This window comes from Phyllostomus hastatus, unplaced genomic scaffold (assembly GCF_019186645.2).
Source record: "Phyllostomus hastatus isolate PE091 unplaced genomic scaffold, TTU_PhHast_1.1 phas_scaffold_216, whole genome shotgun sequence".
NCBI classification, from domain to species: Eukaryota; Metazoa; Chordata; class Mammalia; order Chiroptera; family Phyllostomidae; genus Phyllostomus; species Phyllostomus hastatus.
The window spans coordinates 22861243-22882935 of NW_025334018.1; the positions used below are offsets into that span (position 1 = coordinate 22861243).

Sequence of the window (21693 nt, forward strand, 5' to 3'; positions counted from 1 at the left end):
GCCCCCCATTGGTCGGGCCGGCCGGCCCAGCCCTCCAGGCCGCGGGCGGAGGCGGGGGCACGGCGTGCGGGACTCCGGGGCGGGCCGCGGGCTCCGGGGAACCCAGTCGGACCGAGCTGCCCAGGGGAGCGAGCTCCGAGCGTCTGCGCCGCGGCCACTCCCGGGCCAGGAGCGCGAAGCCCCGTGCGAGACCCCGAGCCGAGCGCAGCCCCGTCGCGCCGCGACCACCATGACCCACTTCAACAAGGGCCCTTCCTACGGGCTCTCGGCCGAGGTCAAGAACAAGGTGCGCGGGCTCGGGCGGGGTCCCTGGGGCCGGGCGGCTCCCTTGCGCGCCGGCTTCGCGGAGCGGAGACGTCGGGCGGCGCGGCGGCCGCCTGCCCCCATCCGGTCCCCGGCGCCCTCCTGGCTTTGTTCCCGCGCCGCGGGCCGGACGGGCGGCGGGCGGCGGGCGGGGTCCGGGCCGCTGGAACCCGGCCGAGCGGACCCGGGGCACCCGGGGTCGGCTGCGGCTGCAGGACCCGCCCCTCCAGGCGGGAGGCACCCCCGCGCGGCCCTTCGCCCTGAGGTGGGGCTGGTCCGCGCGGCCGGGCGCCCGGGGCCCCTGCTGACCCCGCGCCCTCTCCCTCCGCAGCCCCAGCTGCGAGCACAGTTAGGCGGGTCCGCGGCCCGCCGGGTCCCCATTGTTCCCGGGGAGGGAGGCCGCCGAGCGTCCGTCCCCCCGACGCCGGGCGCCCCCGGGGGAACCGGACCCGCCCGGGACCCCTGAGTTTCCCGGATGCCGGTGCCGCGGGGCGAACTGCTGCGGCGTCAGGAAACGGAGACAAAGCCGGAGCGCGCCGCCCCGGGGTGCCGTCGCGGAGACCGGGGGGTTTTCCGAGGAAAACTGAGAAGTTGGGGAACGCGAGGCTGTAACGGTATCGGGGCGGCTCCGCGGGTCGCTTTTGTTCGGGGCCGACGCGCCCAGCGGGACGCCGCTCGCCGCGCCCGGCCTTGGGGCGCCCGCTCCTGCCTCCCGGCCGCCGCGCGGAGGGACGCCTCGAGTTCGCCCGGGACTCGGGGTCTGGGAAAGACACGAGCGGCGTCCCCCTCCCCAAATCCGCTCCTTCCTTCCTCCCTCCCCGCATTCCAAGTCCATGACATCAGGCGTTTCTGGGGAGAGACCAGCCAATCGGCGCGGAACTGCGCACAGAACGCTCATTGTCTCGGTTCTGCTGTTCTGGCCAAAGCGCCACAAAGGAGCGCCGCTGTGCTCGTCCCCCGTCGCCTCCGGGAGCCGCGGCGCGTCCGGTGGCCGCCGCACCTCGGGGGCCCGGCCCCGGCGCGGCGGGGCCCCGCGGGCGCTGGGTGCGCGGTGCTCTCCACAGAGCGAGGGGCGCCCCCGGGAGCCCCCAGGAGGGCTGCTGTCCACGCACCCCAGTAAGATGCGGTTAAGACCCTGAGCTGCCTTCTGAAGCAAGGGGTGCATTTTAGCCCCCCAACCAACCCCCTCCCCCCCAAAGCAGAAACGATTGGGGCCCGCAGTTCCCCCCACCCTTGCCCTGCCAGAGAACAGGGACCAAACACCTTCCTCAAGGACAGAAAAGTGAGCGGTCTGCGTGGGGACCACGAAGCTCCCCCCGGGAACCTGGCCCACGAGTGCTCCCCTCTCGGGTTTGCGCCCGGGCTCGGGGGACCCTCTCCGAGGGGGTCTGCCTGTGCCCAGCCGCCGGGGACGCCTGGCTGGCAGCAGGCGGGTGTGACCCTTCTTCCCCGCACATGGGGTCCCCGTCACTTGAGCAGCCCCCCAGAAGGGACTGGCCCTTCTTGGGGGTTAATATCTGTATTAACTCCTGCCGGCTGACGAAGAAAGCAACCTCTCCTCCTACGGGCTGTGGCAGGGAAGGCAGAGGCGGAGGCCAGGCGGCTGTAACTCCTGGCAGAGCCTGAGGGCTCAGAAACTCCGGGAAGCCGGTTATGACTTTGGGTCTGCCCCTCCAGGCCCGGTGTTCACAACCCCTTTCCTTCCCACGGGCCTCTCCTGCAGCGCCCCTGTGAGTGGGACGGCTTTGACCCCCGCTGCCCCGGGGCGGGGGGTGGGGTGTCCCCCCCCAACATCTTATGCAAACAGAAGCCCAGAAAGGGCGCCATGGGCTCAAGAATGGCCCGAGAAGGGGGACTCCGGCCGGGCGTCGTGGTTTAGGGCAGGTCCCGGGTTCCTGGGGTCGCGCCCGCCACACCCCTGCTCCCGCTCGTGTAGGGGGGCCCCCTGTTACTCCTGGATGTTGTGATCAGGGGCGGAATCCTGTCACCCCTTCTGGGTCCTTGTTCCCCGGGCCGTCGAAGGGGACCTCGAGTTTCTGCCGAGCGTCCGCAGGCCGGGCACCCTCAGGCCCGTCTGCCCTTTCCCTGTGCCTTCCTCAAGGATACGTCACTCACACGCAAGGGCTATTTTTGTTTTTCCTCAAAACGTCACTTAACACACTTAACAGAGCGGGGAAAGGTCAGTGCCCCGGGCTGCCACCAGCGGGAGGGGCCTTGGCCCCCAGCAGGTGCGGTTCCGTCCCCTCTCTGCCCCTCCCGCCCCGCGTGACACTGGCCCAGTGGTTCCGTCCCTGCTCCGGTGCCTGGTCAGGAAAATGGGGGGACAGCGGTTAACCCCCGAGCCCCGTGTGGTTGGGACGTGTGGCTCGCACTGAGGACCGAGTGGCCGTCGGAAGGCGCTGCCCCTTTAAGAATGCGGCTCCGTCAAACGTGCCTTTGGTGGTTTTCTGTCCGGCCTGCGAGAGCAGTCTCTCCGTGCTTTCAGAAAGCCTTTGATCTTGGATACTTTTAATTAGTAAAATTTCAGGGGGATAGTCTGTAAACTTAGGATACCTGCCTGGTAGAAACACAGAGTTACTTTTTCCTGCTATAGGTGGGCAGGAAGGGGTCAGAAAACAGCCTGCGGGGGGGGCGGTGCCCCTGGCAGCACCCAAAGGGTCAAGGACCTGCGGTGCGCAGAGGCCCCCCCTGCGGGCAGGGGGGTGGGGAGGGCCGCGGCCGGTGCGGGAGTTGCAGGAGGGAGGGGCGCCCCAGAATTCCTGAGGTCCAAGAGGCGGATTGTCGGGGCTCCGGCTGCCCTCAGGAGGGGAGGCCACGGGCCCCCTGCGTGCCTGGGGAGCCTGGGGGGCCGGAGGAGCCGGAGGAAGCCGAAGATCCCGGAGGAAGCACCGCCTTTCCGGACACGTGGCCGAGAGCGGGACAGCGGGGCCCGGGCTCCGTGTCAGGCTGAGGCTGCCGGCTGCCGAGCAGACGCAGCTGGGGCCGGGGCCGGGGCCGCTTCCCTGCGGGGCTGGGGGCGCGGGCGCCGTTGGTGGGGGGCAGGGAAGGGGGCCTTCTGCCCTCCCCTGCCGCTGCGTTTGTTCCGGGAGGAGCAGGAGGGAAGCTTGGGGAGCCCGGCATGGCAGGCAGGTACCTGAGCCTGTGCCCTCCCCCCGCCCCCCCGGGACGTGTGAGTGGGGCACGGCCGCCCTCAGCTCGGGGCGGCCCGGGGCACAGAGTGGCACCCTCAGCCGCCGCAGCCCAAAGGTGTGCGTCACCGAGCAGGAAGCTCGACAGTCCCGCAGCCGCGATTCCCGGGGGCCCCAGGGGTCCCGAGACCCTCGGCCAGCCTGCCCCGTGCCGCTTGGACCCGCAGTCGCTCCTCGGGGGCTGCTGGGCCGAGGGACCCCCGGACTTGGCTGTGAGTCGCCCACGGGGTCTGCCCGGCTCCGCTGCTGGGGCGCCGGGCTCCCGGCCGGGCACGCAGGTGGCTCCGCAGTCCAGAGCGAGGTTCTGAGTCCAGACTGTCCTGTCTTCTGTCGTTGGTCCCCCCCATCCCCGGGGCGCTGAGGGCCCCCCATCACCGACGCGGTCCGACAGGATCTGCACCTTAGCCAGAGCCTCCCACTCGGTCGGTAGCTGCTCCGTCCCTGTCTGCTGGGTCAGTGACCCGACCCACCGGGAGCGGCTTTGTTCCGACTCTGGAAACTTTCGGGAGTCCCCCTGGTTGGGGTGTCTGGGCAGAAGTGTCCCCTGTGAGTGTGGCGTTTTGGAGGACGTGGTGGTTTCTACAGCTCATGTTCTTCAGCAGTTTTTTTTAACTAGTCCATGTGAGACGGACACTTGTCACTGAGAGCGTCCCTTCCTAGTCACTGAGGCTCTTTCTGGGGCCCCGTGTCAGGGAGCAACGGGGGCGGCCCCCGATCCCCCCACTTCCCCCGCCCGAGCAGGAGCAAGAGGCTCCTTCCGCAGAGGGGAGGGGAGTGGAGGCCCTGAGGTGCCCCTGCCCTGGGTGCCTCCGGCTGCCCCGGGCCTGCGGCTCTGCCCTCCGCCCCTTCTGGACGGTGGGCCGTCGGCGTCTGCTGGCTCTCAGCTTCCATCAGTACTCGGCAGTGGGGCCCTGCCGGGACTGTCCTCGGCCGGAGAGGGGCCCTGTCCCGGCCAGGCGGGGTCGTGAGGGTGGGTGGGCGTTTTGCTCAGCAGTGTCTCGTGGGCCACTCCTGGAAACGGTCCGCGACGGGAAAAGAAAAACACCACCAATGGCCATCGCTGGTTTGGGGTGTTCGGCCGGCTGTCCCCCTCTGCCCGGGAGAGCGAGGACAAGCTTTGCCCTCTGCTCACGTGACTGGGTGGGGGCGGGGCTCGGCCTTAGAATTCGGGGGCCAGTTCCCTCTGTCCCAGGCACGTTCGGTCCCCACAGACTGCGGCCCGCGGGCACCGGTCCCCTCCAACCCCGGACCCCGGATGTGCCCCTGCGTGTGCCCAGGCTCCTCTTCAGAGTCTCCGGAGCCCGAGGGGGATCAGGCCTGGTTGTGGGGCCCGGAGCCTCTCCAGCTCGGGGTCATTGTCACAGAGAAGTGCAGACGCCCTCGACCGTGCTGGGCACACGTGACCGCGGGGTTCTCGGCGGGCTGGAGGGGCCGTCAGGGGGGATGTGGGCCGTCGGCACCGTCCGGGTCGGAACCTCGGGCTTCCGGCCAGAGACCTGCGTCTCACCTGTGAAGTGGGGCTGCAGGACGGAGGGACAGGCCAGCTCGGGGGCGGCTGGGCCCGCGGGTCCCCGAGAGGGGGCCGCAGCTCTGGCTCCGCCCTGCTGTCGGAGTCCGGCCGGCCCCCCAGCCCAGCACGTGCCCCTCCCACGCGGCTGCTGGTCTCCCAGCGAGGCCTCTGCGGCCGGGCCCTCGTGCCCGAGCCAGGCGTCTCTCTCTCTCTCTGACCTCGGTGTCCCCAGGGTCCCTGTCCGTGACGCCGGCCCGGCGGGCAGCCTCCGTCAGTGACATCGCAGGGTCACTGGCCGCGGTCTCCGGCCGTCCCCGTGGCCCTCGGGGCGGGGACTCCTGGGCTCAGTGAGAGAGGCCCTCCTTTCTGGGCGGGGCGGCGTTTGGCCGTTTGTCCCCGAGGGATCGGTTTCTGTTGCACAAGCGACACCTTTCAGTTCCCGTCGCGTCCCGGGGCTGGCGCTTCTCCCCGGGCGCGGGCCCCACCCGGGCCGGCCGCGAGAAGCAGGTCTGCGAGGAGGCGGGCTCCTGCCCAGCTTCCCCGGGCGGCGGCGGAGCGGTCCTCCCGCAGTTCCCGCCCCCGGGGCCCGGGGCCGCGAGGGGCCCTGCAGAGCGGGGCGTCCAGCGCACCGGGGTGTGAGCGAGGGGCAGCAGAGGCCTCTGAGGGCTGTTCTGGGCCTCGGGCTGTGCCCACGTTGGTGGCCGTGTCCCTGTGCCCCCGCCATGCTCTCTGGGGATCCTCACTGCCGGGTGGCTGGCCAGGGCCGGGCGCCCCCACACCCGGGCCTGCGGGTCTCGCCCCCTCGTCAGCCGGGCCCTGGGCCTGCCCGGGGCTGCGGAGGCCCCACGGGCAGACGGAGGGGGCGCCTGCGGCGGCGGCCGGCCCCCCCTTCTGTTTTACGTGGAAGGAAGTAGGAGCGAAGATAATCAATACCATGTGTGCTGAGTCTCATAATTCAAACATGTGATTCTGCTTTGGATGCAGAAATAGCCGCAGCGACCGAGCTGCTCACCGGGTGTGGAGACCCCAGCTCGGTGGGCTTCGCCCTGGGAGCTGGCCCGGCCGTCCTCCCGGCGCCGAGCTGGGGTCCCGGGGCTGCTCCTGAGCCTCCACGGCCCGCGGGGCCACGTCCCGGACATCTGGGCCGTTGCCGCGGAGGGCCCGGCTCTGCCACGCCGAGCCCGCCGCCCCTCCCAGCCCCACCCCGGCCCGGCCACGCACAAGCACGTGCTCTGCCGGCCGGGCCTCAGGGCCTGTCGCCCTGTGCGTGCTGGACTCGGCTCTGAAGTGTCGTCCCCTGTCTCCTTGGGCGACACCCCTCCCCGCAGCCCAGCCGTCTTCTAGCACCTTCTGAAGCGTGCGCGTGGCTGGGGGCTGCTTCTAAGGGCCGGCGGGAGGGTGGAGGCGTTTGGTCCGGGACATCGCTGCCGGTGTCTCACTGGGAACTCGGGGGTCGGTCACTGTGAACTCGGGGGCCGACCTGAGGCCGCAGGCACCGGGCGGGTGGGGCCACGCTCCCCGGGGGGCGCTGCAGCTCCCTCGTGGGGTTCGGTGGGATGCAGCGCAGCCGGTGCCCCTGGTGTGCCCACGCTTCTCTGTGAGGCGGGAGGGCCTGACGGGAAGCCACCACCCTGCGGTCCCGATTCCCTCCCTGCACAGTCGGGACCCGCTGTCCGGGCCGAGGGCCCCGTGCCGTCCGTGGTGAGGTGCGGACACAGCCCCGTCGGGCCGGGGGCGGGGACCATCCACGGGGGGGGGCCCGCACCTGCGCCCCCGTGCGTCCCTCCGGGGCCTGGGAACTGGAGGGCGGCGTACCCACCTCGGGGTGCCGCCACCCTCGCCCCTGTCCCCGTTTCGTGAGTGGAACCTGTGCTGTGACGAAGACACGCAGCACCAAGACATAAAAGCGAGGTGAAAGTGTCCTCTGACCCTTGTCCCCACCCACCCACCCACCCACGGGGCAGCTCTGGACACTGTCCAACCCCGTGACTCGCGGAGAAACGGGGTCACAGCCACTGGACATCTCTTTAGAAAGTGTGGGTGGGTCAAAGTGTGTCCCTTTGACACACGTTGTGACCTGACATTGACGCGTCACAGGTGTGACCCGGTCACAGGTGTGACCAGACTGCTGTCTGGAAACTCAGCCCGCTGAGACTCCCACCCACAGGAGACCGTCCGGTGCAGGGAGAGCTCTCGGGGTCAGAACAAAACCGTGTCACGGCCGCCTTGTCCGGCCTCAGGTGTCTTGGTTTAGGTCCTCACTGCCCAGTCCTGGGTCAGGGACTGCAGGAGCCCCTCTGCCAGCCGCCCCACCCCTCCAGGTGGGGGGTGGGCAGGGACGGGAGACTGGGGAGCGGGCTGGGGCACCTCCCTCACTGACTGTTTGGTAACGTAAGTCATCTTTAAAGCAGGAAGGGTAGGCGGCATCCCAGTGATCTCTCATCACAGCGGCTGTGAAGTCGTGTCAAGGGACTGATTTTCCCCGACGTTGAGTCTGACCGAGGAGTCCCGTCTGGGCCTGCAGAGGCGTGGCCGGCCCAGCAGAGACGGCAGGACGAGTGCTCCTAGACACTGAACTTGAGGCCTGGCGTGGGGGGTGGGCGCTTTTCAAGGGGGAGGAGACGAGGCTGACCAGGGAGGGTGCTGCAGGCGGGTGGTGGCGGGCTCTGGTGTGGCGGGGGGGGGGGGGGGCGTCTCCCAAGACGGGCCGGGGCAGGAGACAGAGGGCCGGTGGCTCAGACACCTGGTCTGGGGCCAGCGTCCTGTTCCTCTCCCCACGGAGACGGCCAGGCCTGGCTCTGCGAGCCTCGCCCCTGCGCCTGGGGCCGGAAGGGGTGCCGGGAGGGGCTTGTGTGGCCCTGCTGGGCGCCTGTCGCCGGCCTGCAGAGCCTCGTCGCCAGGAGACCTTTGCGCAGGGCGCTCTCTCCGTCTGGTCCGTGCCCACGCCACCGTCCAGTAGGGGAAACGTGGGGCCCGTGTGGGAGGCGTGGAGTGCACGTGTGACGTGTGGAGGGTGCGTGCGGCCTCGTCCAGGTTCCCGCTGGCCCGCGAGCTGGGAACACGGAACACGTGTGCGCTGTTTTCTAAGGAGACCTGCCCACCTGTGGCCGCTTCCCGGCCCTGCTCCGCGCACGCCCTGCCTGCGGCGGCCTCTGTGCGGGACGCGGTGGCTTGTGGGTGACCGCACCTGTTCCCCACGGCCCCCACGAACACCAAGGGAGCCCAAACCCCTTTTAATCTGGCGAAGGTCTCGAACGGGAGGTGTCCCGCACCGCATCCCGTGTGCATTTCACGAGGCGGGGTCTCACTTTTAGAAAGAAGGAGCAGGGACACCGTCCTTCCCGGTCATGGACACACTGCCCCCCGCCATGTCCAGGGCTCGGTGGGGTTGGGAGCTCTCGCCGGCGTCTGACGACATGGGAGGGGGGGGCCCTGCACAGGCAGACGGCGGGTTCCGAGCCTCGCTTTCCCCAGTGAGGGCACTGCCTGCCGCTTTGTGGTTCACGGGCCCCTCTCCCACATCTCACCCGCCACCCTCTCCCCGTCCCCTCCCGGGACCGCTGCGATCACACGCGTGAGGCAAGCAGCCGTGTCTTACAAAGATTTGCACACCTGTGCACACGAGGGGGCGTCCGCTCCCCCCCCCCCGCCCCGGCTCACGGAGCCCACACTACTAGTTGGCCCTGGAACTCCGGGGCAGGACTTCGCACATCACCCCAAATAACGTGCTCGTTTAAGGGAGGGTCGTTCAAACCCCGGATGTGTTTTTAACTGTTGCAGTTTCACTTTCTGCCCGTTCAGTGCGCCCGCCCGGGCGTTCCCAGGCCGTCACCTCCCAGAACGGGGAACGGGAGATCGGACGGGAATCCGAGCCCCAGGTGCGCGGCAGCAGGTGCACCTGCTTGACGTCGTCAGAGCGGGGCGGGGGCGGCTTCTAGGGTTACCCCGCTGGGCTCCGGGCACCGCGGACAAAGGGGGCTCTCATCAGAGGCTGGAGCGGGCCCGGGCTCGGCCGTCCTGCTGGGACCACCGAGTCGGTGGATCCGGCGGGTGAAGGGGATGCGCCGCCCGGGAGAGCCGGCGGCGCTCGGACGCGGGGGCCTGTCCCTGACCCGGGAGACCTTCCGGCCTGCGGCACCCTCCTGCTCTGGCGACACTATTAGGGCGTGAAAAGTTCGTGGTTGTGCTGAGTGCCCACCTGCGCCAGGCGCGGGCTCTCGGGGCACAGCAATGAATAACACCTGCCCCGCCCCCGCCCGGGAGCCGCAGGCGGGCGGGGCAGGTGTGCTTGTGCACCTGTGCCGGCTCCTAGTCGTGGCTGCCCCGACCCCCGGGTGCCACACGGGCTCCCGGGCGTCCACTCCGGCGTCACCGCGGGGTCTTGGGCGGACAGCAGAGGCCCCGGGCTTCTGGGCGGGGCCCACTCCTGGTTCCCAAGCCGTGGAATTTGCGTGTCTGGGTTGATCCTCATTTCCCGGGCCGGACTCTCCCCGGAGCCCAGCCTGCGTGCCGACTCCCTCCTTGTTAAGCCCAGACGTTCAGGACCCACTTTGCACTGCGTGTGCTCTGACCTTCGCAGTGGGAAGGTCGCTCACTGGGTCAGGACAGAATCCGCGTCCTGTTGGTTCCGCATTTTTCCTGCCGTGACAGGGGTTAGTTACGCCTTCTGCCTCACGCCCTGGATCAGCTCCTAAGCTCTGCCGACAGCTTCAGTTCCGCAGCATTCGCACGCTGAGCCCGGTCTTGCCGTTTGCTTCACGGCACCCGTTTGGGGGGGGACACTGCGCTGCCCCCGCCGGCCGGCCCCTGCACCCGAGAGAAAGGCCGGACTTTAAAACGCCCCTGGGCAGCACCCTGTTCAGCCTGGGGGTGGGGGGGTGACTTCCCACAGCTCCTCCCCGCCATCCGAGTGCTGGCCGGGCCGGGCATCCAGGCAGACGGAGACAGATTCCTCGGGGCCGTGACCCAGTGCGTCACGTATGTGCTGGCGCCGTCGGACCGAGGGGCCGGGGCAGGTCGGCGTGGAGGCCGGGTCCCGCCTCAAACTGAGGAGCAGGGGCCGAGGCCTGGGCCTCCGAGGGCAGGAGGACGGTTCGCAGGGAGACCGGGAGGCCCACGCTGGGCACGCAGTGTCTGCTGGGCCCCTCCCGGCCCGCGGCGCTAGCTCACGTTCAGCTGTGACGACTTCCTGGAGCAGGTTCTCTGCCCCGTCTGTCAGGCCGTTGGGGGAAGGTCAAAGGTTTGGGGTGCTTCCTCCCCAGTCTTCTGTTTCTTCAAAATAACCCGCCTAAGACACTCCACAACCCAGGAGGCGTGTTTGGGGGGCAAACTCCGCGCCCCCTCGGCGGTGCCCTCCCGTTGGGTTGGGCTCGTGCGCGTGAGTCCCCGTCCCCGCGGTGACCCTGGGGCCGTCGCTGTCCCAAACAGAGAGTGGTTTTCTCCGCAGTCCCCACCCGGCCCCGACGAGGTACAGCCCGGTGGTCACCCGAACAAGAATGCAGAGTGGGCACACGAGGGCATTCTTGCCGGAGGGAGGGGCAGGGACCGCTGTGACCACGAGGCGGGTGGGAGGGCCCTGGGGTGGGGGCTGTGGCCGTGGCCGTGGCGAGCCCGTCTGCAGGGAGACCTGCAGGCTCAGCCGCAGACACTGAACTGAACGGCAGCAGAGGCGTCCGGGGACCGAAGCCTTGACGGTGGCTCCGGGGCAGACACCGGTGTACGGTGAGGACGGTGCTGTGCCTCGGGCACGGGGACCGGCCGCCTTAGCCGCGGCCCCGGGCGCCACCTCACCGTGGCCCTGGAGGGCAGGTGACGACCTGCAAGAAATGGGGTCAGGGTTAAGTTACCGAGCTGGGTCACACGGTTTGGGAGTGTTGACGTTTGTTTGACTTCAGAGCGTGTGACTGCTGCTGTTGTGACCCCTCCTCGTGAAGGTGGGGGAGGGGCCAGGGGGGCGGCCACGCAAGAGGAGGACACGAGGGGAAGCCCCTGGCGAGTCCTGTCTGGGCCCCCGCCCGCCCGCCCGCCGGTCTCCTGCTGGTGCCAGCACCCGCCTGGGCTCTTTGCTGAGGGCAAATGTGTCTCCCCCTCATTCCGTCTCTCTGCTTTCGGGCCGGGTCACCCGTCCAGGTGGCCGTGGACACGGGCTTCCCTCGCCCGCCACCTGCCCCCCACGGGGCCCTCGGTGTGGCCGGCGGCCGGGCCGTGCCCCCCGCCAGCGGACTCCCTTCTGGGGGTGGGGCCGGGGGCGGCAGAGGGACCTGTCCTTTCTACTGTCTCAGTGTCTCTCAGTCCCCTGCATCGTCGGGTCGCTACCTGCCTGAACCCCCACCGACCACAGAGGAGCAGACTCTGCCAGGAGGGCCTCCTCGCCCCGGGGCGCAGCCCCCCAGTGCTCTGCCCGCTCCGGCCTCGGACTTGAGTGTGCTGTTCAGCCAGTGGGGGGACTCCAGGCATCTGGGAGGAAGGCGGGGGACTCCAGGCTGGGGCTCTGAGCTCCTCTGGGGACCGAGCGGGAGACCAGGAGGCTGAAGCCACCGGACAGGAGCCAGGAGGTGGACAAGAGCCTGGAGGCGGCCAGGGCAGGGCAGGGCGCGGGTGGGGCGCGGGCGGGGTGTGGGGTGCGGGTGGGGCACCGGCAGGGAGCAGGGAATAGGCAGGGAGCACTGTCCCCCGATCAGGTGCCCTGGGTGCTCCTTTCCTGGTCTTTATTTTCTTTGCCTTCTTTTATCAACTGGATTTATTAGTGTGACATTGGCTGAGACATTACGCAGGCCTTCAGGTGTACATGTCCGAGACCCGCCATCCGCACACGGCGCTGTGCGGCCCCCACGCAAGGCCCGGTCTCCTCCTGCCACCGTGTGTGGGACCCTCCCCACTCGTCAGGCGCCCCTCCCCCGTCACCGTCCTGCGGTCTGGTCGTTCACCCGGTCCCATGTGTGAGCGCGGTCACGCGGCTCCTGTCCCGTCCAGTCCCGTCTGACGTACCCTGCCCCACGGGACAGGATCCTCTGCCCTTCGAGTGTGTTTGGCCAGGAGGGTGCTGCCGAGCTGCGGGGACCCTCCAGGGGGGGTACCGTCAAACAGGGGTGTCTGGGGGTGCCTGACAGGAGGGTGGGCCGGCCCCGCGTGGGGAGCCTGGGCGTGGGGGGCTGCGAGACACCATGTCCTGGAGCAGGGAAGGAGCTGGTCTCACACACAGGCTGGAAGAGCGGTGTTTGAACCGGTGACGGTGAACCTTCCCGGCAGCGGAAGAAGGGGAACTTGAGCCGACCCTCCCGCTGCGAGGAGGAAACCGCCGGCCGGTGCCCGACGTTCCGATGAGCTTTTCGGGTGAGAACACTGGGTGAGCTGCATTTGCCGAAGCTTTCCTCTGACACTGACTTGCTCCCCGTTCCTTGGTCATGAAAGGTGTGTGTGTCTCGGACACCTGAAAAGAGGCCCGCGTCCCTGGAGCGTGGGACCCTGGTGTGACCACGCGCTGACCTGCTTTCGGAGGCGGCCTGGGCGCTGCTGCGTCCCCTGGAACAGCGCAGCCGCGGGCGGCGAGCCAAGGGGCCGTTTGAAGTAGATGTTTTCCTAGATGATTTCATGAGGTTTTCTTTTTCCTTTTAAACTTTTTTTTAAAAAAAAAAGACACATTCCTAAGTCTTGAATTCTACTTACCAAGCCTGACGGCAGAGAGCTCACTTACTGGACAAACGTCAGCAGTTTTGGGTGCAGAAGCCCCCCTGGGTTGGAGCTCTGCCGCAAGCTGGCCGGTCTGTTCCAGTTCGATCCGCGCCCGAGCCGTGCCCAGGGCCAGCTGTCCAGCGCCCCGCCCCGCTGCCCCGGTGGTGGGGGGGGGAGGCCTGAACCCCGGCCCCCGGAGGAGACCGGGCCACAGAGAAGGTGCGGCTCCCTCTCTGGCGTCTGGCAGGGGTTTCCGAGTCAGCTCTGTAATCCCCCCGTGGTTTGGGCACGGCGTGGAATTTTTCACGTGTTGAACAAAGGAATCGTGAATACGCTTTTATGTGTTTGGTTGCATAACAGTTGGTGTCCTTTGGCCGAGAGTCACTGCCCCCCTCCCCCCTACCGCCAGGCACCCCAGAGCCCTCTGGTGTGGCTCTCCCGTTCGCTGAGGACGTTGTTTACACGGCTGGGATGGGAAGCGGCTCTGCACTCCGGCCCTGGCTTTCCTGTTGTGTAGACAGGAAGCGGGTCCGAGGGCGGCGAGGTCACCCACGCCCCAGAGCGAAGCAGTGGGGCCGCCGTGCTGCCGCAGGCCGAGTCCCTGACACGCACCTGGTCCTTGCAAACGCTGTGGGGAAAGCTCAGACGCTTGGCATGCCTGGTGCGGGGGTGGGAGGGGGGTCCGACCTCTCTCCTCCGCCTGGTTCCTTCCCTCCGCCTCCCCACCCCCAGTTAGACAGAGAATCTCTCTTTCTGGCCACTTGTAACCAGACTCCAGCATGAAAACACAGTCGGGTATTAAGTCTTTTCCTACCAACTCACTGCGCACGCATTTCGTTTCTGAAGGTGCCGTGGGAGACCGGCGTGGTGGGGGTGGGGGTGGGGGCGCATGCCGCCCCCCCCCCACTGTGTGTGGGAGTCATGTGCGCAGGGGACGGCCGTGGTGGCTCCTTCCTGAGTGTGTGTGGGGGGTGGGGCTCCCTGTCCTGTGCAGCAGAACCTTCCGGCACACGGGCCCAGGCGGGCAGGAGGCCAGAGGGGTGTGTGTGGAGGGACCGGGCCCCAGGGGCCAGGAAATCACGCACGGGGCTCCCGCCTTCCACTGCGCGTGACCTCGGGGCCGAAATCCGATCCTGGGACACAGCAGTGTCAGCTGTCTTGATGTGAAACATAAACTCACCGAATTTCCGCTTTGTGATCTGTAAATAAAGGATCTGTTTTTCTCTCCAGGGGGCGGGGCCGCTTCTCTGACCTGGGGAGCGGGAGTGCCCAGGACCCCAGCTCCGGTCCCGGACGCGGCCAGGGCTCAGGGTCCTCTGCTCTCTTTGGGGTCCGAGCGGGAGTGCCAGAGGGAGGGAGGGTGGCGCTTCCTCTGTGTCCCGTGCGACGAACGTGAAGGGCCTGCGATCGTGTTCCGTGGCAGCAAACTTTCCACGTCCACACTGTGACTGAGGCCACCGCCGGCGCTGACCGGCCCTGGGCCCTCGCTGCCCACATGGGGCATGGTCACTGGTGCCCACGGGAGGGCCCGGGACACGTCCGGCCTCGGGCCTCACCGTGGTCTCCTTAGCAGCCGGCAGACCAGCGGCTCTCAGGCCCTGGGGATGAGTCGTCGCCCGGGAACCTGAATGGGTGGGTTTTAGCGGTGTTCCACGCCGCTTGTTTTTCCGATGGAGGTTCCGGCCCCACACGCTGGGGTCTCTCGGAGCCCGCAGGTGTCCTGGCCGGGGGAGACAGCACCGCGTCTGTGTTGGGGAGGCGGCCTCGCCGTGTGGAACTCGGTCAGGGAACAGCGGGTTTTCTTGGGCTTCCGTGAAACGTTCGGGAGCCCGGAGGGAGCGGCGTGGCTCCTGTGGGGAGCGTGCTAGCGCACACCGCGTGGCCGGAGCTGGACGTGACCAGCAGTCAGGGGTGTGCGTGTTGCAGCGAGAGACGCAGCAGGCAGCGGGGGTGACGCGTCTCCGGCGGTCACGATGCCGTGGGTCGCAGCCCGCCTCCCCCCGCTGCAGGGTGGCGGTCAGGGACTCTCCCCCTAAGGGCGCCGTGGCGGGTGCCACCCACCCTGTGACGAGCGCAGAGCGCTGCTCGCCGCCTGCCTGCGGGGGGCGGGACTGTCCTCCGGGCCGTGTTTTCCCTCCTGGGCCGCACGGCCTGGCCGCGTGCTGCTCCGTGTTGGAGTAACACCCACCCGCCCGGAGACGTCGTTCCGAGCCACGGAGGCTTCAGAGGGCGTGCGCCCGGCCGGGGCCCTTGACGCAGGTGGCCGCAGCGTGTCGCGGCCGCAGTCCCTGCGGCCGTCACAGCGGGTCTCCCTCCCGTGTTGCAGATCGCGTCCAAGTACGACCACCAGGCGGAGGAGGACCTGCGCGGCTGGATCGAGGAGGTGACCGGCATGAGCATCGGCCCCAGCTTCCAGCTGGGCCTGAAGGACGGCATCATCCTCTGCGAGTGCGTCCGCGGGGCCCCGCCCCCCGTCGCGTCCGGGGCCCCGCCCCCACCCCATCCAGGGCCCCGCCCCCACCCCGTCCGGGCCCCCGCCCCCGTCCTGTCCAGGGCCCCGCCCCCCTGCACGTCAGCCGCCGTCCTTATCCCGCCTCCTCCTCGACTGGCTGCCGGGGCCTGGCTTGTCCCCCGGCCCTTGTGCCCCCGACCCTCGTACCCCCCGACCCTTGTACCCCCCGACCCGTGTCCCCGCGTGGCCAGTGAGTAGATGTCGCGCTTTCCCTTCCAGACTCATCAACAAGCTGCAGCCGGGCTCCGTGCGGAAGGTCAACGAGTCCTCCCTAAACTGGCCGCAGGTAACGCCCCCCCACCCCCACCCCACCCCCACGCCTTTAGCTGCTGTTGCAGAGCAACGTTGCAGAGTAATGTTTCAGCGGGAGCCGGGCCCGTTCCTGTGGTCGCCCTGTTGTGTTTTCGCCGCCTCCGTAACCGCTCAGAACGCCTTCTCTGGCTGGCGGACGTCCGGCCCAGAAGTTTCTGTCCTTCTGCTCAGTCTGAGCCGCTCTCACAAGGTCACACGGGGACATACGCCCTAGACCGTGAGGGCCAGCGAGGGGGACAGCGAGGACTTTCCCCCGAGGGCGCACGGGGGGGGGGGGCGCGCCCCTCCCTCCGCAGGAAGCTCGGTCTCGGGTCGTGGGCGCGCGAGGTCAGCCCAGGGTGCGTGTTTTGGGGTGTGGCCCAGGAAGCATGGAGCGACCACAGTGTGTGCTTAAATTCAAACTGAACCATAGGGAGTAACTGAGTCGAGCATTATGTCCGTCCCGCAAAGGAGATGCCAGCGCCGACAGCCGGCACTCAATTCCCGCAGGCGGGCGAGGCCGGCCCCGCCCTTGAACTCGGAGGACGCCAGGGCTCAGAGAGACCACCGCCAGGGCTGCTGCGTCTCCCTCGGGCCCTTCCCGGAGAGCCGCCGGCGCGCGCGTGTGCGGTCAGGGGTCCCTGCGGGGCAGCCCCCGCCCGGCGTCTTGTAACCAGCCGTGGGCACCGAGGACGCAGGTCCCAGGAAGGCCCCCGTCCGGCCCCGGGTGTCACGTGACTCTCTCCCTGTCCGCAGCTGGAGAACATCGGCAACTTCATCAAAGCCATCCAGGCCTACGGCATGAAGCCCCACGACATCTTCGAGGCCAACGATCTGTTTGAGAACGGGAACATGACCCAGGTCCAGACGACGCTGGTGGCCCTGGCCGGTCTGGTACGTTCCGCACGCCTCCCTCCCTCACGCCCCCCTGCCCCCGGGAGGTCAGGCTGGCGGCAGGCCCGTCCCCTCCGGGACCGCTAGCCTTGGGGACGGGCTGCGGGCACCTGGGGCCTCGGGCAGGACGGCGCACGCGGCAGAGGGGGGGGCCCGTGCGTCTCGGGGGACAACGGCCCAGCCCCCAGCTGCGGACAGGCCGTGTCCTTGCCGCTCCTCCCGTGAGCCTCGGCCGGCACGGGCTCCGCGGAGCAGTCCCCGCACGCGGTGAGCCTGCGTGTTTCCGTCCAGGCCAAAACCAAGGGCTTCCACACCACCATCGACCTCGGCGTGAAGTACGCGGAGAAGCAGACTCGGCGCTTCGACGAGGGCAAGTTGAAGGCTGGCCAGAGCGTCATCGGTCTGCAGGTAGGTGCCATGGCGACGCTCGGCCGGTCGTCACTCAGGGGCGTGACCTCTCAGCCCCCCGGCACAGCGTGCGTCTGTCGTCGGTGAGGAGCGGGCGGCCCGCTGCGCAGGTGTGAGGGCCAGTGTGTGGTTTGCGCGGTTCGTGACCCTGCGCGGCCCAGGAGGTGGTGGCGGCGCTCAGGAGGAGCCTCCGGCCGGCCAGCTGACTTCCCTGCTGTCTCCGCAGGACGCAGTGGTCCGCCGCCCCCCCCCCTTACAAAGGAGGGGGTTTCACAGGGCCTCAGCGCCACAGTCCTCCGTGCTAGTGGCACACCGCACACTGGCCAGATGCTGCTCACGTTCGCTGCTGTAGTTCCCGGGAACGCCCCCTCGGGTTCCCCCCACCTTCACATCGCTCCCTTGGAGCGGGTCCCAACGCCCCCGCGGCCGAGCACCCACGTGCGGTGGGGGGCACAGCGCCCCTCTCTGGCGGAGTCTGTGCAGGACAAAGCCGTCTCGGTGGAGAGAACTGGAGACCTGATTTCCGGGCGTCCAGCCAGGAGATGCGCCTGCATATTCGAGGGCGGGGGTGGGGCGGCGTTTCCCTGCGTGGGGGGTTGTGGACGGACAGAGGCACACGGGGGACAGCCAGGAGGACCCACACTCCCGCCGACAGCGGTGCCTGGAGGGGACTATTGTGAGGACAACCCCCCTCCTTTGTGCTTATATGTTTTCTGAGTATTTTCCAACAAACAGGCTTTTACTTTTTTTAAAAAATTTTATTTATTTTTAGAGAGGGAAGGGAGGGAGAGAGAGAGAGAAACATCAATGTGTGGTTGCTGGGGGCCGTGGCCTGCAACCCAGGCATGTGCCCTGACTGGGAATCGAACCTGCGACACTTTGGTTCGCAGCCCGTACTCAACCCACTGAGCTACGCCAGCCAGGGCAGGCTTTTACTTTTAGTAAAGAAAAAAAAAGTTCCCCTTCAGTCCCTAGTGTGAAGGGAAAAGACCGGGCGCAGAACCACGGCCCGCACCAGCAGCCTGGCTGCTCCGCCGGCTGGTCCTGGAGCCCCGCCACCCTCCCCGGGGAAGGAAGCCACGTCCTGCCCCCCTGAGTGGGCCAGGTTCACAGTCCTCGTCCACTGCCTCTCAGGCCAGTGGGCCCGAGAGCTGGAGGGACAAAACGTGCTGGTTTTCCCACGAACGTGGGGGTGATTCTGGTGGAGCCTGTAGTGGCCCAGGTTGAGCTGCCCGAGGACACACCTGGCGTTTGCTGCCCTGTTTTATGCAAAACATACCTGGAGGAGGAAAATCTGAGGCCGAAGGTAGTTCTGTCCCTGGTTGGGTTAGGTCCTGGTTGCCTGTACCGGGGGTGGGGGGTAGCAGGGGAAGTGGATTCTTCATTGTGTGGCCACTGTAGTAACTTCTGGTGTCTGTCTGTCCCTTCCTGTGCCTGTTTATTTATACGGTTATAATGGCGAGATTTTATACCCAAGGAATTAACTGTTTGAGACTCTCCTTTATCACACGGCACCTTGAGTTTGAGGAAGGGACGGAGGAGACTGGGTATCGCTGCCCCCCCCCGCCCCCCACACAGGGAGGGGCCAGTGCACCTGTGCAGTAGAGCAATCCTTGTCTGTGTTGGAGATGCCGGTGTTGCCTGGCGACAGGCGCTGATCTCGTTCTTTGACTTCAAAGATGGGGACCAACAAGTGCGCCAGCCAGGCAGGGATGACCGCCTACGGGACCAGGAGGCACCTCTACGACCCCAAAATGCAGACCGACAAGCCCTTCGACCAGACCACAATCAGCCTGCAGATGGGCACCAACAAAGGCGCCAGCCAGGTGAGCGGGGCGGCGGGCAGTTGCGCCAGCGCCTGCCTGGTCCCGGGAGCCCAGGGCAGGGCCGTGCTTGGCGTGGGCCCTTGGCCATAAATCCCTTCCTGGTGGGGGGGTTTGCTGAGAAAGCACAGAATGCAAGGCCCTTTCTGCAGCCGCACCCGTGGGGCGGGGTGGGGCTCATGCTCTCCCTGGAGGTCAGAACAGCCGGCCTGGCTTCCTCACCGGAAGGGAAAGGAAGTGACCGGGCTCTGGCTCCAGTCCCAAGTCCACGGCTCGTCCTAACGCTGCCGACTCGTGTTCCCCAGGGGCCCTTCGTGGGCCGGTTAGGTCATTAGCCACCTCATCTGGGGGAAGTCGTCTGACAGTGCCCTAGATTCCTGTGACATGCTGCGGGGGGCGGGGGGGGGCACGGTTACAGCCCACTGGGGGGCTCCACGTTCTCTGCACCCGGTCCTCTCCGGAATCAAAGGAGACGGTGTTTTCTCCGCTGGGCCCGTGAGAAACCCAGAGACTCCTGTCTGAGGCCCAGAGCAGCTCCGCAGCGGAGCTGGGACCGCAGGCCGGGGCGTGTGGCTCCATGAGGGAGGGAGATCCTGGCCCTCGGGCTGCCGGGGGGGGCTGGGGGGGGAGCTGAGCCCGGGGCCGGCTGTGCGCCTGCTCACCGTCAGGGTCAGGGTGACTTCATCCTTGATGAATCGGCCGCCACTTTCTAACGCCTATGCTTCCCCCCCCCCACCCCCCTGCAGGCGGGGATGCCGGCACCGGGCACCAGGAGGGACATCTACGACCAGAAGCTCACCTTGCAGCCCGCGGACAGCTCGACCATCTCCCTGCAGATGGGCACCAACAAGGTGGCCTCGCAGAAGGGCATGAGCGTGTACGGGCTCGGGCGGCAGGTGTACGACCCCAAGTACTGCGCTGCGCCCACGGAGCCCGTCATCCACAACGGGAGCCAGGGCACCGGCACCAACGGCTCGGAGATCAGCGACAGCGACTACCAGGCCGAGTACCCCGACGAGTACCCCGGCGAGTACCCGGACGACTACCCCCGCGAGTACCAGTACGGCGACCAGGGCGTCGACTACTAGTCGGAGGGGCGCCGGGCCGCCTCGCGCGAGCGTTGCACCGCGCCCTCTTCCAACACTATTACGCTTGTTGTACCTGAAACACTGCCTTACACGCCCCTCCCCGCTCCGCCCGTGCCCTCGTAGCTGCCTTCCCGCGCTGTAGCGGCGAGCCCCGGCCTAACCAGTAACCCGCGTGCGGCGTGCCGAGGACACTGTGGAGGAGGACTTCCCTCGCGCGCACACGCGCAGCCTTCCTCACGACAGACTCGTGCGACCTCACGACCCTCTGCCGAGACCGACGGTTCAGACGGTAGGAAGCCCCCCCCCCCGATGCCCCCCTCCAGGTTAGCGTCTGGTGTCCGCGAGGAAGACTAAACTCGTGCTTCTAGCTGCAGGCGGTGTCTGCCCACCACGGCGACGATGCGGCACTTTTAGGGATTTACGTACCGGTATTTCTACAGTATTGTTCGCTCGTTTTTAAATAAAGTCATGACCCGTGTGCACCCTTGGCCCCGTGTGTGCTCCTTCTCTCACGTGAGCTGGCGGGACCGCCCCCGAGGGGCGTGTCTCTGGGCGCGGGGGCGGACTCGGCCCGCGGCCGCGCGGGCCCCTCCTGTTCGTGCCAATGTGTCGGCGCCGCCGAGCCGTTTGCCACTGTATTTATTGCTGCATTTCTCAGCGTCAACGCGCCCCATTGTATTTTTTATAAATAAATATTTTTTGAACATCCATGTGAGCCGCCAGCTGGTTATTTCCAGAAGCACCCCTTCCCGGGCACCGTTTCGGGGCGACGATGGCGTTGCCCAGGGCAACCCACAGAGCAGGGCACCCCGCGCCACCGACGGGGCCCAGCCGAGCGGGGGGCCTGCCCGGGGCGCGTCCCGTCCACAGCCAGACGCAGACGGTCACTGGGCCCTTCTTGTCCTGTTGTGACGCAGCGGCCCCAGATGCGCCCTAAACGCAGCTTCCGGTGATCGCAGAGTCCCCTTCAGAAGCACTGGTGGGGGCGGGGGTGGGGCGTCACACCCGCATTCTGGGGTGAGCGGGCGTCGGTGAGAAACACGCACTGTGCTCATACACTGAGACCGCCTCACGATCTCGGCCAATGACAGAACGGCCATCCCGAGAGCCGCCGGACGACCGGCCGCGCAGAAGTCCTGTGACCACGGAGCGAGAGAAGCCATGATGGACTGACGGGGGCGGCGGGGGCAGGGAGCAGGCAGGTCCCGACCCACAGATGTGGCAGTTAAGAATTGGGAGGGATGTCTCAGCCATGGAGGTCCCCCCTCCCCGGTCCCGGGGAGCAAGGGGTCCCTGCCCCACACCTGGCTCCCCAGAGCAGGACGCGGATGCAGGACAGGGGGGTCCCCACAGCATCTGGCTGTGAAACCCAGCAGAGGCCGCGTCCCAGAGGAAAGGGCCAGCACACAAACTCACGCAGGCCCCTCGCGGGCAGCGACATCTGGGAAGAACTAAAATGACTAACTTCACGGTGAGGGCTGAAGGGACAGGGGCTGAGGGGACAGGGGTTGAGGGGACCGTCTCCAAGGGCAGAAGGGCTGGTGGGCACCACTGACCCTTGGCTGAGATCTCCACCCAGGTGGCCCCGTGCAGGTGGCACCAAATCTGTGCTGTCCGCTAACCTGGCTGCCACCTTGCTCCGCCCTACTGATCCCCCAGACCTGACCCTGCCCCACATGTGCGCCCCGCCCGAGCCTCTTGCAGAGACCACACCCGCGCCACCAGCGTCAGCTGGGGCAGCGGACTCCCCGGAGGAAGGACAGCACCATACACGCAGCAGCAGCAGCGGCAGCGGCAGCGGCGGCCCCAGCGCGCACGGCAGCCCCAAGTCCAGGCAGTGGTGGCCGACCCCAGGTCACTCTGCAGCCCCCAGCGAACAGCCCCAAGCGCGGTGCAACAGGCAGCTGGCCTCGGCCCCGCCAGAGCCCCTCCCAAGACTCCAGCCCCAACACACCTGGTGGCTGGCCTCCGCCCACACCAGAGCCCCTCCCACCCAGCCCCACAA

The 21693-nt window shown here is 67.8% G+C and overlaps 1 protein-coding gene across 1 annotated transcript; it reads left to right on the forward strand.

Moving 5' to 3' along the window:
- The first annotated feature begins 62 nt into the window (after window positions 1–62).
- CNN3 (calponin 3) lies at window positions 63–20170 on the forward strand. Its single transcript, XM_045817216.1, has 7 exons — window positions 63–286; window positions 14999–15120; window positions 15404–15470; window positions 16232–16369; window positions 16661–16777; window positions 18457–18603; window positions 19347–20170. The coding sequence occupies exons 1-7, from the start codon at window positions 230–232 to the stop codon at window positions 19686–19688; spliced, it is 990 nt and encodes a 329-aa protein (XP_045673172.1). The 5' UTR covers window positions 63–229; the 3' UTR covers window positions 19689–20170.
- The last annotated feature ends 1523 nt before the right edge of the window (window positions 20171–21693 follow it).

Coding starts and splice junctions, on each gene's coding strand:
- CNN3 (XM_045817216.1), top strand. CDS start 230: ATGACCCACTTCAACAAGGGCCCTTCCTACGGGCTCTCGGCCGAGGTC. Junction 287..14,998: donor CGGCCGAGGTCAAGAACAAG/GTGCGCGGGCTC, acceptor CCCGTGTTGCAG/ATCGCGTCCAAGTACGACCA. Junction 15,121..15,403: donor GACGGCATCATCCTCTGCGA/GTGCGTCCGCGG, acceptor TTTCCCTTCCAG/ACTCATCAACAAGCTGCAGC.